Below are 15551 nucleotides of genomic sequence, written 5' to 3' on the forward strand. Positions count from 1 at the left end.
TACAGGTCCTGATGGACAGCTATCTCCGAGCTTGCTGCCTGAGTGACAGTGAGTGCGAAGTGTCATTGTCAGTCTCGCCTTGACATAAACACCCTCATTCTTGTCAGCTCGCGTGCTTCTGTACTTACTTTCGGTACTGGAATGATGACTGAGCTCAAGATGGCTAAGAGTGCCTTATTGGATGGACTTCTCAACAGTCCTCACAGTAAGCCTTTTCTCAAGAGACGATGTATCAGTGATGTGAGTACTTTTCATTTCCTGGATGTTAAGAGATTATTTTTGCTTCGGCTACTGTTTCTTGTCGAATTCATAGCTTAAACAGGAATATATATGGTATACAGCTTCATTGATCTGTTTTAGTTAGAAGACAAATAGAATAAACTCTGTTGTTTGTGGATTTTTTTCTTACAGTGCGTAGTATTTGTGATGGTAGCAGGATAGCACAATTTGTAAATCCTGTTCTAAGGCTACATAAAGTATATTTATAGGTTTATGATCTGCTGTGCTAACTGAATGATTCCACAGTCCAGGAGTGCACTGGCTCCTTTCTGTCTTGGGAAAAAAATCAACACTGATGTGGTTACTGTGACTTCTGCATGGTTGACTGATTATCTGGTCAGCAGTTTTTGTTGAATATCATATGGCACTGTTTATTTTCTCATGCAACAATAGACTGGGGCTGCACCTTTGGCTTTACTAGGTCAGGGTCAGATGCGTGGGCAGAGAGGTTTTATGAGCAGTATGAAGCATGTTTTACTACATGAGTGTGTGATTTGCACGTGTGCGCTTCCCTGCGGTTTTACGTCTATCTGTGTTTTGCAAGCCCCGCAGGGCCCCTCGGTAAATTTAAGCTGTCATGTGGAAACATCAGCTTGGCACTTCAGTCCACTTACGTTACATGGTGAGGAGAGGGCTCACCCCACAACAAACGCTGCTGTCAGGGCCGCTGTGATCCTCCCTCATCTCAGATTGGAGCTGCGTAAAATCCTTAATGTGGCCTGTGCAGATGAAAGGTGCATGCCTTAGGGTGTTTTATTTTACTTTAACCTCTACCAGCGTCTCTGCTAATTGGAAACAAAACGCTGCAGTTTGTTCAGCAGCAGTGAAGCCTCTTGGACTGGACACTTGTTGATTATAAAACATCAAGATTATACCACAAGTAACATGTCACAACGCCATCTGTTACATATCTTTACATGTCTTTTTATATATTTGCCTGTTATAGTGTGATCAACGTGATATAATAATGTGACTGTGCCAGACTGGTAAACCAAAGTGTCTGGCAGTTAATTTCCATGTTGTGCACAGTCACATGAGCCGTTGGCTTTGGCAACGGAGAGAAGTACCATGGAGCTTTGAGGCTAATTTCCCCCTAAGAGTTACTTGTTTACAGTGTGTTTTCCTTCAAGCGTGGAGGAAAGATTCTCCTGGCATTGAATGGAGCCTCAGAGAGACTGATGTCAAGTGGGATGGGCGGGGCGGTTATGGAGTGCTGTCATAGAAAAATAAGGAATTAGGGGGTAGAGAGATTCCAACAGGATCTCTTGTGTCTTGAGATTGCACAGGCAGCTTTGTCACGGAGCAGGGATCTAGGGAAAGTGAAGACCGCAGGGACTGATTATCACCGCAGCTGTACAGATTATCAAACCCATGTCCCTTTCTGGATTTGTGTCACCTCTCTCCCTCAGACCTCGGACCTGTTTGCCATGATCGAGCGGATGCAGGTACTGTAAGCGGTCTCCCGGCTCAGCCTTTTGTACTCGCTGCTTAAACTTGCCTGCTCCTCCTCGCGGGCTTTAATCAAATGGCATCCTCAGAATTTCCCTCACCTTGGACATCACATTTCCATTTACTTCTATTCTGAGACTCCAGTTTTTCTACTCTTCCTGCTATTTTTGTGTTCAGCTCCGCAACCCATAGCCACGGTACTGCAACACTTTCATGCGTGCGTCCATGTATCCGTCTATCTTTGCCGTTAATGTGTCTTTTGGTATTTGCAGCCTCAGGCCGTCTCCAGGAGCCCTCTTCTTCTGGATGTGCTGAACAGAGCCTTTGTGTTTTCTCTTCACAGCTGGCTGGTTTTGTCCGCATCATCATATGTGTGAAATGCTGAGTTTTTCAGCATGCTGAGGGGCTTTTTGTAGGAATCTAGTTTGTTCTGCAGCCAGTGATGTAGTACTACATAGGCACACAATCCATAAGAAAGAACAGTAGATACTGAATAAGCCAATGGAAAGAAAGTGACACATTTTAGAAAGGCACTTTGATCTGAGAGCGTCTTTGCGTCCACAAATTTTCCCTTTGAACTGAGCCGTAACATTTTTTTTCTTTCTTTCTTTCGACTCAATAGTATGTAAATGGACTAAAGGATTTACAAAAGGTTTACAAAAATATGCTACCGGTTTATACAAGGGTATATTTTTTTCAGTCATAGCACTGAAATCTGAAGAATTGCAGACCAAAGCCTTTTGTTCAAGAAACTTACTCAAATATTAATTAGTTTTTGCTTTTGATTCTAAAGCAACCAAACCTCTGTCTGGGTTTCAGAAAACCGCAGCCTGTCTTATTGATCCACACTACTCCACAGAAGGATAAAGATAGTGATGGAGGTGGAGGAGAAACTGAAGAAGCAGAAAAAGTCATCAGAGAATGTATCTAATGAGAGTGTTTCCATTTGAGTCATATTCTTTAGAAGGTTCACCGGTCTTGATACGTCTCTAATATTGCTGCAGGGTATTTCACACAAAAAAAAAGAAAAAGAAAAGGAGGACTGCTGCTGATCAAGAATGCTTTGTTGCCCATCTTTCTCTGTCCTTTGGGTCGACAGAAGTCTCTATTTAGAAGTGTGCTTAATGACATCACATTCACTTAATGGAAACACCTCCCTTCTTCTCTTGAACCTCTGCTTCTCTTTTTTTGTCCACAACAGTGTCAAAGACATCACTCCTTCCTACTTCCTCTTTCTGTGGCCCATCTAGTGATTTCGCTCGAATGAAACATGTTCTTGCACTATGCTGCTGCTGCACAATACATTTCCTTGGTCTTGACTATCAACTGTGTTCTGACTATGTGTCTCTCAGTGTAGATATTTCACCTGTACCATCAGTATCCTGTCTTTTCTCTCCCGCCCCCCCCTCTCTCTACAGGGTTGCAGAATGGATGAGCAGAGATGCCCCCTCCCTCCCCCGCTCAAAGTGAGTCGCAAATCCTCACATCTCCTCCATGAGCACAGTCTGGTAAAGCATCCGTAATGGCAGAGTTATAAACCTCTCCTTATCAGCTGTCAGACAGGCTTTAGGACGCTCGCCGGCTGTGTAAGGAGCTCGACGGGGACTGCAAAATCCTCTGCTGTCCTGTTACCTGGACAGGCTAATGCAGTTAGTATTTAAGACTAGGTGATGGTTCCCAGTAGGAGATCTGAGGTCAAGACAGAAAGGGCACACCAAAGAACATAAAAGCATTTATTGCGGTGGACTGGAAGAAATCAGACCTGATTTTAGTGGTCGGAGCAAATGCCGCTATAAAGTGTAGTGCTTAAAGATAAAGTTTTACAGTCTTGTTGGAATGATTAATTAATGAAAATGATGCATGGATACTTGAGAGTAAGTACACCTTTTTTTGTGATGATGAATCGTATATAGACATGCTAGTGCCATTAATACGTTGCTGGAACAGCTGAACAGTGATTCAACAAAATGTTTGTAGAGATTTCGTTCCCTTTCAGACACACATGCAACACTGAGGTAGGGTACCGGTGGGGGGACATTGAGGCCTGACTCTCAATCAGCACTGGAAATCAACTCACGTGCTTGATGGCGTTGAGGTCAAGGCCTCCCACGCCCCCACTCTGACAACCGTTTCTTTATGGAGCTGGCTTTTTGTGCAGCAGGACAGTGTCATGTTGCAGCAGTAAAGAATATTCTGTAAACAGGTCCCGCACAGCTGAAGGCACCCTGTGGTCTCTAAAATATTGTTTCCCTTTATTATCGCTAGGGGCTTTGCTCATACCATGAAACAGAACAAGAATAGACCACAGACAGACACGGCTTTTGGCACATATTTTTCTTAACATGCCTTAACCCACATCTGGGTCAGTTTTGTTGTTGTTCAGAGTATTTTTCTAGTTTCCTGTGGAGACCTGAACAAATGTAGGCAAGGGACTTCAGTGGAGACAGATTTTTTCAGCTACTATAAACACTAATAATGGTGTTTTTTTTATTTTTTACTACACTGAGCAGCTTCTTTTCAGAGGTCTTGTCTGGATCCTGTTTATAAGCTGCATGTACATCATGTGTTATCCAGACGCATGTATGAATTAATACACATGCTTCTGCTGCTCCCCTCTCCTTCCCCTCCTGCCTTTTCTTTTTTTCTATCTCTCTATCTGTTGGCCTCAAGCAGATTCGCCGCCCCATGTGACCTGGGTTCTGTTGAAAATGTAATTCTGTTAAAAGGGAATATTTGCTCACTCTGGAGGTTTCAGGATCTTGATTATATAAAACGTCTTGAGACAATTTGGATTTTTATTTCCGTTACTTCGACAGTTATTTAATGTATTGACATAAAATTTCATGCATATATATTATATATGGTCTCCAGAGGATGAATTCTTAATGCCTTTGGGATCCTTTGACTTTGCCTTCAGTGACTTTCCAACTTTACTGCAGAAACAACTGCCAACGATGTCATAAGAAAGGCTGTATTTCGTGTGAGGGACAGTGACTTTCACTTTCACACTGTGAAATGTCAAAAATGCTCTTGGTGTCACTTCTAATATAGCCCATAAATTTTAATGGAACAAGTCTGGGGCCTTGTCTGCTGGGACTGCTGAAAGGCATTCTTGGGGGGAAAAAAAGGAGGAAATCACCGTATGAAATTGAGGGAAGGTGGAAATCCCGGAAAAGAAGAAAATAAAACAAGAACATTATTGTTCCTGGAGAGCAACAAACATCACCGGTTAATGCCACAGTAAGACTGCCACCAGAGATTAAATGAGAGATGAAATATTATCCAGTGATGTGGTTAAATGGCACTGCATGCATTAGCTACCGTGCACATCATGCACATCCTATTACAAATTTCACTTTCTTTTTACAAGTGAAAGGTTGTTGTTGGCTTCTCACATCGGGAGGTTTTAGCACCCAGTCACTGGAGGTTATAAAATATGTAAACTTTTGCTCGATTACTGCCAAGTTTAAATGGGTTCTCAATGGTTACATAATCAGAGCAGGAGCAATGCTAACTTTGGGTTACGTTGGGTAATCCCTGTTTTTTTGATACAAGAGTGAGGTGTTTCACTATGGGAAACCGGGCGAAGTTAGAAAAAGAACTGTTGACTGTTGAAAATTGCATACTCAAGAGAGAGAGAGGACTTGTCAAAAGGGCTGATGATCTGGCCTCTGTCAAGTTTGCAGCAAAACAAAAATAACTCTGAAAAATGGAGATGTGGATGACACTGCAGTTAATATTCTGTCACAGTGTTGTGCTCATAGGTGTTCCTCAAAGAACTGCAACTGAAAGTATGACTAGAAGCGGCTGTTTGTCAGCTTGACTCATTTTCGTTTCTCTCCCCGCAGACAGAAGAAGACTACATCCCGTATCCCAGCGTTCATGAGGTACACACAGCCTCCAAGTGTACGATCAAAAACTTAGGCTTGAGGTTTAAACACAAGATAAAGGCAGCACACTTTTTCCTAAGCAGTGAAATCAATGCAGTTCTTAATGCCACACACTGACTATTAATTATTAATGAATTAACTAAACATTTCACTGTCAGGTTCTGGGTCGCCGCAGTCCTTTTCCACTCATCCTGCTGCCCCAGTTTGGTGGCTACTGGATCGAGGGAACCAATCATGAACCTAAAGAACCATCAGAGGCCGATCAACCGCCTTGTCCTACCTCCCACGTCAAACTGGAGACGAATAGCACTGCCAAGATCTACAGAAAGCATTTCATGGGCAAGGTGAGGATGGATGAATGGGTCTGATTTCCTGTACTACAAATCATATTCTTTCAGGCTTTGGAAAGAGAAACAATAACATTGCAAAACAATAACAATAGGGGGGGGGTCCCTGGTCCCTGGTCCCTGGTCCCTGGTCCAAACTAGCAAATTGTGTCTCTGCTGTCCAGCGCATAGAAGGTGCAACCTGGACCTTATTTCTGGCATAAAATACAATTGTTTACTCACCCATATAACTTTGGTGTCATGTGGAGTCGTTCGGAAGATATTAACATCAACGTATATGCAGAGGCAGAGAGAGGAACAGCTGGCCAAAGAACAACAAACCGCTGCACGTCCACAAATAGATAACAGGTTACTCCGGACTTAACCGGGAATAGCACTAGCGTATCATAACAAAATATCGGTGAAATGAACGAGTGTCATGGCAGATAATGCGTTATTTAGAGGCTGTGTTTCGGTGCCCCAGTCACTCCCACTATATGGATATACGCGGATCTAAATATCGTCCGAACGACTCCAAATGACACCAAAGTTATATGGATGAGTGAACGATTGTATTCTATGCCAGAAATAAGGTCCAGGTTGTAAAAATGGTAATTCCCCTTTAAGAGGGTTTGTAGTTGTTATAGCCAAATATGCCAAATAGAAGGGCGCCCCCTTCCTGATTTCCAAACAATTGCATCTCTATGGCCAGAAACTCACGGTGGCTGTTAAGTGGTGTCTAACCCTAACAATCCACAGATGTTATAAATAAAAACCTTAACTCCCCACAGTTCGTTTAGAATCAAAGAAGCCATTGGATGAGTGGTGAAGCATATTCAAGAAAACCAAACGGGTCTAGTTGTCTTTGTTATAGGTTTGTTTTAGATAAATAAGTGCATGCAAGTGTGTATATCGCCGTGTAAAGTAGGAAAAATAACCCCCACCATTTTTTTTGCAGTTAAAGCACTGTGAAGCTAATTTTCTTCTTTAAATACAGCATATTAGTTTCCTAATCTGATCATTTCTGAAGCAAAAGCTGGTACACTCTACCTTCACACTTTTTCCACAAGGACAGTTCAGCCTCTTTCCTTAATGAGGACTGCCGCTCTCTTTACCCCTATGCATTTCAGATTTATTAAAGCGTTTTTGTTATTGTGTCATCCACTGGCAGTAGCACGAGGAGAATTCATCCTTGCATTAAAGTCTCCTCTGCTTTATCTGCCCCCAGGAACACTTTAATTACTACACCATGGATGCCGCCCTGGGCCACTTGGTCTTTTCAATGAAGTATGATGTCATTGGGGATCAAGAGCATCTGCGCTTGATGCTTCGGTAGGCTACAGATTCCTGTTATCCTTATCTCTGACTTGTTTCTGCTCCCATTTACATTTTCCTTTTCTGCTGTGTCTCTTTAAACTCGGCTCTTTCCTTTGCAATAGCCTTTGCGGTTTCTCTTTTTATTCCATTTTGCCTCTTTCCGTGACCTTTTTTTTTTTTTCACACTGAACTTGCAACAACTCTGGCTTTAAACTATCGTGCAATGCATTGATTTTTTTGTTGTATGTACTGATAGGGCAATTTTTGCTCAAGCATAGGATTAAGTCAAGCAAAAACATCTCCGAGGCAGATGAGCATTCTCACTTCTGACAGGTTGCCCTGGTGACGAATTTTAAAATGTAGTTTTCTGCTTGATTGCTAATAACCCACGGCGCTGTGGGAAGGTTTGTCCCTGCTGTCAGAAGGCACCCAATAAAATGTCTAATCATTTTCAAATATGACTTCACACTTTGTTTTCAAGCTGTTGTTTAACAGTTAAGTATTTTTTCTTTGTCTCTAGAAACACAGTTAATGCACGCCAGAGTTCCACAGAGATCCGTGTCAGTCATTTATGTACCAAAGTTGATGAGATGATGCTAGTCTAAATAAAAGTATATTTGTGTGGTACAGTTTACATACCCAAGCCTCTCTGTGCAAATGTTGACTTTTAAAACTGCCACAAAGTACTCAGCAATCAGGCCACTATTCATCCCCGTTGTACAAATTTAATGGCTACCACCCACCGTCACCTAAACCCGTGCTCACTCTCTGAAATCCTCCTCTCCTTCACATTCTGCTAAAAACAGACGAGAGGCAGAACTCAGCGCAGCGTACAACCTGTGTGTTAATTTTAGCACCGTAGAGACTCCACTACAGATTTTAATAGCTGCATTTCCTCTTTGTTAATGGAGCTTCAGAGTGTGCAGAGAGGTAACAGCTACTCGGCTCACCACCATTTTTCACACTGTGATGTTTTCCAGTGGGTGGCCACCACCCACAGTCACCCCACACTCACCTCGGCCAGTGCGCTCACAGGCACTGACATACATCCATATTTAATGCATCTGCGTGATACACACAACAGGCCATGATCTCTTTTTATTTTTTTATTTTTTATTTTTTATTTTACCATTCCTTGTGGGACCTTCACTTTAAATTGGAATTAGAAGTTGTTAAGCCCCATCCTGTTCTTTTACCCTTGCCGTAGTTTACCATATACAGTAAAGCAGTGCACGGTCACAGTTGCAGATGTGAAAGATCTGCAACGCTTACAAGTGCTAGTTACGTTATAGCAGATATGCACTCATTCCATTTCAGTCCATTTCCAACTCTTTGGCCTGTATGGTTAGGGTTTTGCAAAGGCTAAAAAATGAAATTCTGAAATGCACTGTCCTCCAGACTCTTCAAACATAGAGTATGTCTCCTACAACAGCATGCACACACCACACGTGGAAGAATCCGAAGCATGACAGATTTAACCACTTGCTTAGTTACACTTGCTAAGCTATTGGCGGAAATTTGCTACTTAGGGGACGGGTTTGCAAACTCCAAAGCTAAACACAGTATGTTGTGCTAATTAGATTTGGAGGAGCTGGAAGGTGGATTTTTATTACTTTCAGACAGAGCTAGATTCATGCCAAGCTAAGTTAACCAGCTGCCTCCGGGATTACATGCTATGCACAGATATGAGGGTGGCATCAGGACTGTCATTTACAGTAGCTCTCTGTGAGAAAGGCAGTATTTTTAGTATATTTTCTAAAAAAAAATACCGCTGGAAATATCCCAGTGATATTACCTCGCCGAATGAGACCTACTATTTATTGTTCAGTATGTTTCACATTATCGCGCTGTGTGGACAGAGCAGCAAGTTAGAGTGATGGTGCCCATTCAACCATCCCCCGGGCAATCTTGGTTGAAACACATCAGGTTTAAAGACCATTGTCCTCACAGCAACTATAGGAAATGTCCCCTTTAAAATTGACAATTTACTTGAATGAAGGCTAAGCACCAAAGAGGAACCATTAAAGCAGGATGATTTGGCCCGACTTTGACATCTCACGGTGTTTGTCTTTCAGCACAAAGCTAAAAACCCATCATGACGTAATTCCCATTTCCTGTCTTACTGAGTTCCCCAACGTGGTTCAGATGGCCAAGGTAGGTATCAGTTATCATGCTGACTGTTTTGCTGACTCACTGTATATTTAAACTAGATAAACCTGACTGTGCTGTTTTTGTAGCTTGTTTGCGAAGAAGTGAACGTGGATAGGTTTTACCCTGTCCTCTACCCAAAGGTATGTGTTAGTGTCACTTTCTGTCTTGCCCTCTGCTATCCAGGAACACCCTAACACCTAATACCTGACGGCAAACTTTCTGTTCCCTCATCCTCAGGCATCAAGGCTCATTGTTACATTTGATGAGCATGTAATCAGCAACAACTTCAAGTTTGGAGTTATTTACCAGAAGTTTGGCCAAGTGAGTTGCTCTTTCAGAGATAATGCTGCTAATCTTTTGAAGTCGAGTACCACTTTTCCTGAAAATGTTATTTACCCCATGCTCACAGACATCGGAGGAGGAGCTGTTTGGGAACATGGAAGAAAGTCCTGCTTTTGTTGAGTTCTTGGAGTTTCTGGGACGGAAGATTGAGCTTCATGACTTTAAAGGGTTTGGATGTTTTTCAGTTCAATGTATTTTTCTGATTTTCTTTTATGCACTTTTGGTTAATTCGCAGTGGAGCACTCTGCCAAATGTCTGTCAGATGCAGGCTTTGATTCCCTTTGCTGTTGATCAGAGATGGCCTTAAATATATCCCTGAAAAAACGATTTAGAGTGGCCTGATATTTGTAGTGTTGCTGACATCGTGATTGAGTAGGCAGAAGAAGTGCCCTTGGCATCCCCTCAGTGATGAATGAGCACGGATGGAGCGAGTGCTCAAAATGCATGTACCTGTTCCACTCGCGCCTCTTTGTCTCTCCGCTGTTCGCCTCGATCCTCTCTGTGCCTGCTGTCCCCCTCCATTCTTTCTATTGCCTCTAACCTTAAATACCCCGTGTCCACTTGTGCTTCTCCTCTCCAGTTTTCGGGGTGGGCTCGATGTCACTCATGGGCAGACGGGGACAGAATCCATCTACACAAATTTCCATAATAAGGAGATTATGTTTCACGTGTCCACCAAGCTGCCTTACACAGAAGGAGACTCGCAGCAGGTACAGTGACATTCCAATGATTAATCAATAGTGACTAATTTGTGTTCTCGTGAGCTTCAGTGGCTGATGTGTAATGGCCTTTCCTTGTGACTCCTCCGTCTATTTTCAGCAGCATCATCTAACGGATGAGGGCTTATAAAATACCCCATCATGTTGTTATAGCCATTGTTAGCTTAGCATGGTATAAGTCTTAGAGACTTGCCCTGCTCTTTCCAATAGCAACAAAATCAGTTTATCACCACTTCTAAAGCTCTTTAATTAATATTCTATATCTGATATGATTGTTCTGTGTAATATTTATTGGTTTCAATCCTCTCGTCTAACTTCTGTAAGTTTCTTCAGGTTTGTTGTCCTCACTTAACCTGCTGTGCTTCTAGCGTTTCCACTTGCAATGCGGCATTCTCTTCTGGCTCTGAAGTTTCTCCTGTGTTGCTTTGCGGCTGAAGACTCTCATCCCTTTGATGCCACGATGCAGTATGCTGCATTAGTCCTTAACTGCTCTCCACTGCCTCTTAGAGCAGTTTGAACTTTGTTACCACAGTAACCCTACACAGACGGTCCATATTGCAGAGACACGGGAGAGAAACCAAGGGCATGAACGACACCCACATGCGATGATTCATCAGGGGAACTCTAAGAAAGGAGGGAAGCTTCACCCATAACAGTACAGCATTATTTCAGGAAGTACAAAGCACAGACTGTATGTACCGAGATCGAACTGAATGTGATTCGAAAATGTCACGCAGCAGTGACACATGTCACGTGTCTCAAACCAGCACAACACTTGCTGAGTTTGTTTGCATCTGACTGCCTATGGTGATGCTGTAGTTTGGCAGTTCATCTGCACGGAGGCTGTGGGTTGAATGTTTTTCAGTTTTCTGGGTTCAGAAAGCCTTTGTGTGGATAAATATTAAAGCTGACAGCTAATAAACTCGGGGATGATGCAGTTGTAATCTGGCTGCTACGGATCGGCAGCCACACAGTCCCTTTCTTCAATTTCTTCCCACCTTCATTTCTGTGTCTTTTCAGTCCTGATTATAACAATCACAAATGACTTTGCTACCTACTCTTTTTTTTTTTTTTTCTTCTAAACACAGTTCTCAGTTTTATCTAAGACTACATGTCATTATGCAGTGAAGTTTTGGGTTTGTTTAACACTTCTGGCATATTTAAGGCTGCTATGACTTTGTGAAACTTTGCGTGACCCGAAACAGATATGTGACTGTTCTCGTATGAACAAACAGACTGGCTTAACACCCTAATTTCCCCACGGGGGATGAATAAAGTCCCATCTTATCTCATCTTATCTCTTTAACAGACAGACGCTATAAAGTAATCGGACCGTTATTGGAAAAGAAATGCCACCTCTAAACCGTAGAGTAAATATTTGCTGTATTGTCCTGTGCACGCAATACTACTCTTAAGCACCAGCTGGCACCACTGCTAATATCAGCAGGTTTAAAAGCCTGTATCTGTGCGTGTTAGTAGTAGTCGGATGAGTGGTGAAGGGTGGTGTTCGACACATGCTGCCGCAGAGCAAGTGTCAAGACATTGAGGCTTTTTCTGAGGAGGAACTTGGGAGCTTGGTTTATTTTTGCACTGAGGTTTTGGGTGATTGTTCTTCTTTATCACGGAACAGTATCTCCGTTATATACCTGGCATATCTTGCCTCCACGTACATGTCAGAGTGTGATTTGGGTCGAGCAGTCTCCGTGATAAGAACCCGTTCTCATTTTGGTGGCATAGGCTGAATATGTTTTGACATTCCAATATCCACTAGCATCTAAGATTGTTTTGATAACCGGGGGAAAAGTAATCTGTGACAATCTCCAACAGGAAATTTGCTCCAACTTTTGCAAAGGAAAAGCCAATGAGGTGACAGCATATTCATATTTTAGCACCTGGTGTACTTGCTTGGCAACATCAAGCCTTTTTAAAAAAAGATATTGCTTGGAAAATAATTTAATACTTGAGCACAGTCGCTCTGTCCTCCAAGTGCATGAGTGTCCTGTTGGCAAATTTAAACTTTTTGGCAGCAAGGAAAATGCAGTTATTCAGCAGCGATGACGACAATCAGCCATCTGCAGAATCATAGAATCATTTTTTGTTTGACTTTGCAGTGCTTCCACTGAAATTTTGATTCATTCATTTCCATAACATCAGAACTTGATTTGCATCACATTAGCATCACCACATCTACAAAGAAGAATCTGATCAAGTGGATTTATGTGTAGTACACAGTGTATACATTCACAGACGTTATGCAAGAAATGATTCAGATTTTTCTTTGTAATACATTTTTGGCAAAGCAAGGGTTTCAATTTTTGGCTGATTGTAAAACTGAGGCGTCGTGCATCTCAGAACTGTTTGTATTTTTAGCTTAAAGTTACGTCTGTCTTTCTCCACGGACCCTGTTTATTCTCAGACAATCTTCCAGTTCAGAGTCCTGGCAGCGATTCTGTGGCCAGCCTGTGTTTGTGATTCTGGAAGTGGCTATTTGAGATGTTTGTTAGTTTTGTCTATCTGTGTCCTCCAGCTGCAGCGGAAGAGGCACATAGGCAACGACATTGTTGCCATCGTGTTCCAAGAGGAGAACACGCCCTTCGTGCCAGACATGATCCAGTCCAACTTCCTGCATGCGTATGTGGTGGTGCAGGTGGAGAACGCGTGTACGGACAACGTCACCTACAAGGTCGGTTTCAAGGACAGCCAACACCGCGTCGAAAAGCCGACGGTGACTATAGGCGTCTCATTTGTTGCCTGTTTTCTCCTCTAGGTGTCTGTGACAGCAAGGGATGACGTACCTTTCTTCGGGCCGGCTCTCCCTGACCCTGCTATCTTTAAAAAGGTTAATAGGCACACAAAAACATAAAAGTCAGTTTACTTTTACATGCAGGCATAATAAACCTTTGTCCACGTCTCTGTATTTACCTTCCTCAGGGCCTTGAGTTCCACGAGTTCCTCTTCACCAAGCTCATCAACGCAGAATACGCCTGCTACAAGGCGGAGAAGTTTGCCAAGCTGGAGGTGAGAAGCACAGCGAAGCAAACACTCGCACACACGCCTGTTTGCTCAGGTCTACATCCTGTTTGCTCTACTTTTTATTGTTTGATTTACTGTGGCCCAATGATTCTCTGATGAAAACACGTTGCTTAAGACTAGTGTTTTTTTTATTACTGTTCCCCATGTAAATTTAAACCTGGGCTTTCAGAATAAGCTTTAGGAAGCGCGCTAACTAACTGCTGTTGTTGTTGTCGTCAGGAGCGTACACGTTCGGCCCTGCTGGAAACACTTTACGAGGAGCTGCACATCAACAGTCAGTCCATGATGGGTCTGGGTGGAGACGAAGATAAGCTGGAGAACGGGGGCGGAGGAGGAGGAGGGGGCTTCTTTGAATCCTTTAAGGTACAGCTTCATTCCTCATTTGATGAGGTGCTCTGGTAATCTGCAACTCCACATGCATGAGAGAGAATGGTGATAAGTGGAGAAACTTTCAGGATGCTTCTATTTCCCTCCCCTGTTTCTTGGCTGGGATTCTGGGTATTCACACATGAGAAAACAAGGCAGAGAAAATTTGCAGTATCTCAAAGGACCAGTCCTGTGGCATTTGCTTTCCTCACTTGGCTGCGACTGCTGAACTCGGTGTGTTCTCACATGATGGTGTGGTTTCGAGGCTGCAGAGTGTCCTGTTGTGTTGGGGAGGCACTTTGCTCTGACCGAGAGTGCTCCATCAATGACCATTAGGGTGGCGGAGCGTAGCTCAGCTGCCGAGGCATGGCAGTAGGAACTGTGATGGTATGTGCCTGATGAACGATTTAATGACCCCTCATTATGGAGCTGATGATGCGGTTTGTATGTCTCCCTATGGGCAGCGTTCCTTTGCTGTTTTCCTCGTCTCTGTGTGTCAATCACTAGTCCTTTCCCATCAGCGTCACAGAAATATAACCACATTTTCCTCAGTTCCTTTGACTTTGTTATTCTTTTAAGATCCACGTTTCTTCCACACCTTCATAAACAACGTCTGAATAAATGGCCCCCCCAAAAAATCCTCTTTTTCTTTCTCACTGTCAAGAACCCAGTTGCTGCCTCCGTTTCTTTCTTTCACACCTCCGCAAATTACATCTGCAAAGATTTCCCACTCTCCCCGACTCTCTCTGCCTCCGCCTAAATGTGCACATTCCTCTGTTCTGCTGTCTCTCCCACTTTCGTTCAGTGTCGTGGTCTCCCTTGCTCACGCTGTGTCTTGCGACGCAGAACTCCAGACTCATCTGTGTTAAATAACAGTGTACTAGATAGAAGATGCCGTGTCGTGCTTCTCAACTGCAGAGCCCACACTCACGTTGACCTTCTGTGAAGCTACGTGCCTTTCACGCAGCCTCTCCCTGAAGCCTGTTGACCTGCACTGCCCCAAGTGTTCAAAAATAGTCCTGCACACAGAACGTATGCACACGTGCCCTTGTAGACGTATTTGTTCCCATAGCTTGATCACATTTACTCTACATCGTATAAGCATATTCCAGTTATTGCCATGAAAGATTTTATGATGCATACAGTACGCTGTGTGCATTTGCAAAAGTATTTATAAATAAAACCATATATAATCTGGTTCATTTGGATTTGATTATAGAATAACATATGTTATTACATATATTTATGTAATGCATTGGAATATTGGTCAGTGTGTTGCGTTTCCACATTAATATTAAAGTGGATCCACTGACAGTATGTCCTCATTTCTCTCTGTAGCGGGTCATCCGCAGCAGAAGCCAGTCTATGGACGCCATGGGCCTCAGTAACAAGAAGTCACACACAGTCTCCACTAGTCACAGTGGCAGCTTTACCCACAATCCCGCAGAGAGCCCCAAAACCCCAGGGATTGTAAGTAGCCCACTCTGGTTCACGTGTTGCCCACTTGACACATCCATTCAGAATATAGTATATTGTTAACATAACGGACAAAAACACAAACAGACTTTTCTTAGCTGCTATTGCGTCTCATAAGCAGCACTTAAGCAAATTGCTCCTGTTAACATTAAAGCACTTGCTTTCGTTCCTCACATTTTCTGTTCACTCTTCCTTTGTACTAA

The 15551-nt window shown here is 43.0% G+C and overlaps 1 protein-coding gene across 1 annotated transcript in view; it reads left to right on the forward strand.

The window, feature by feature from the left end:
* The window catches only part of rap1gapb (RAP1 GTPase activating protein b), a 20985-nt gene continuing 5434 nt past the window's right edge, over positions 1-15551 (forward strand). The window contains 17 exon segments of the mRNA XM_084543096.1: positions 1-240; positions 1689-1724; positions 3147-3194; positions 5577-5615; positions 5777-5962; positions 7173-7276; positions 9337-9415; positions 9499-9586; positions 9589-9612; positions 9615-9733; positions 9822-9922; positions 10335-10464; positions 13001-13156; positions 13241-13312; positions 13405-13491; positions 13726-13869; positions 15211-15342. Coding sequence (XP_084399222.1) covers positions 142-240; positions 1689-1724; positions 3147-3194; positions 5577-5615; positions 5777-5962; positions 7173-7276; positions 9337-9415; positions 9499-9586; positions 9589-9612; positions 9615-9733; positions 9822-9922; positions 10335-10464; positions 13001-13156; positions 13241-13312; positions 13405-13491; positions 13726-13869; positions 15211-15342 — 1644 coding nt within the window. The 5' untranslated portion in view covers positions 1-141.

The sequence above is a fragment of the Chelon labrosus genome (assembly GCF_963514085.1).
Source record: "Chelon labrosus genome assembly, chromosome: 4".
Taxonomy (NCBI): Eukaryota; Metazoa; Chordata; class Actinopteri; order Mugiliformes; family Mugilidae; genus Chelon; species Chelon labrosus.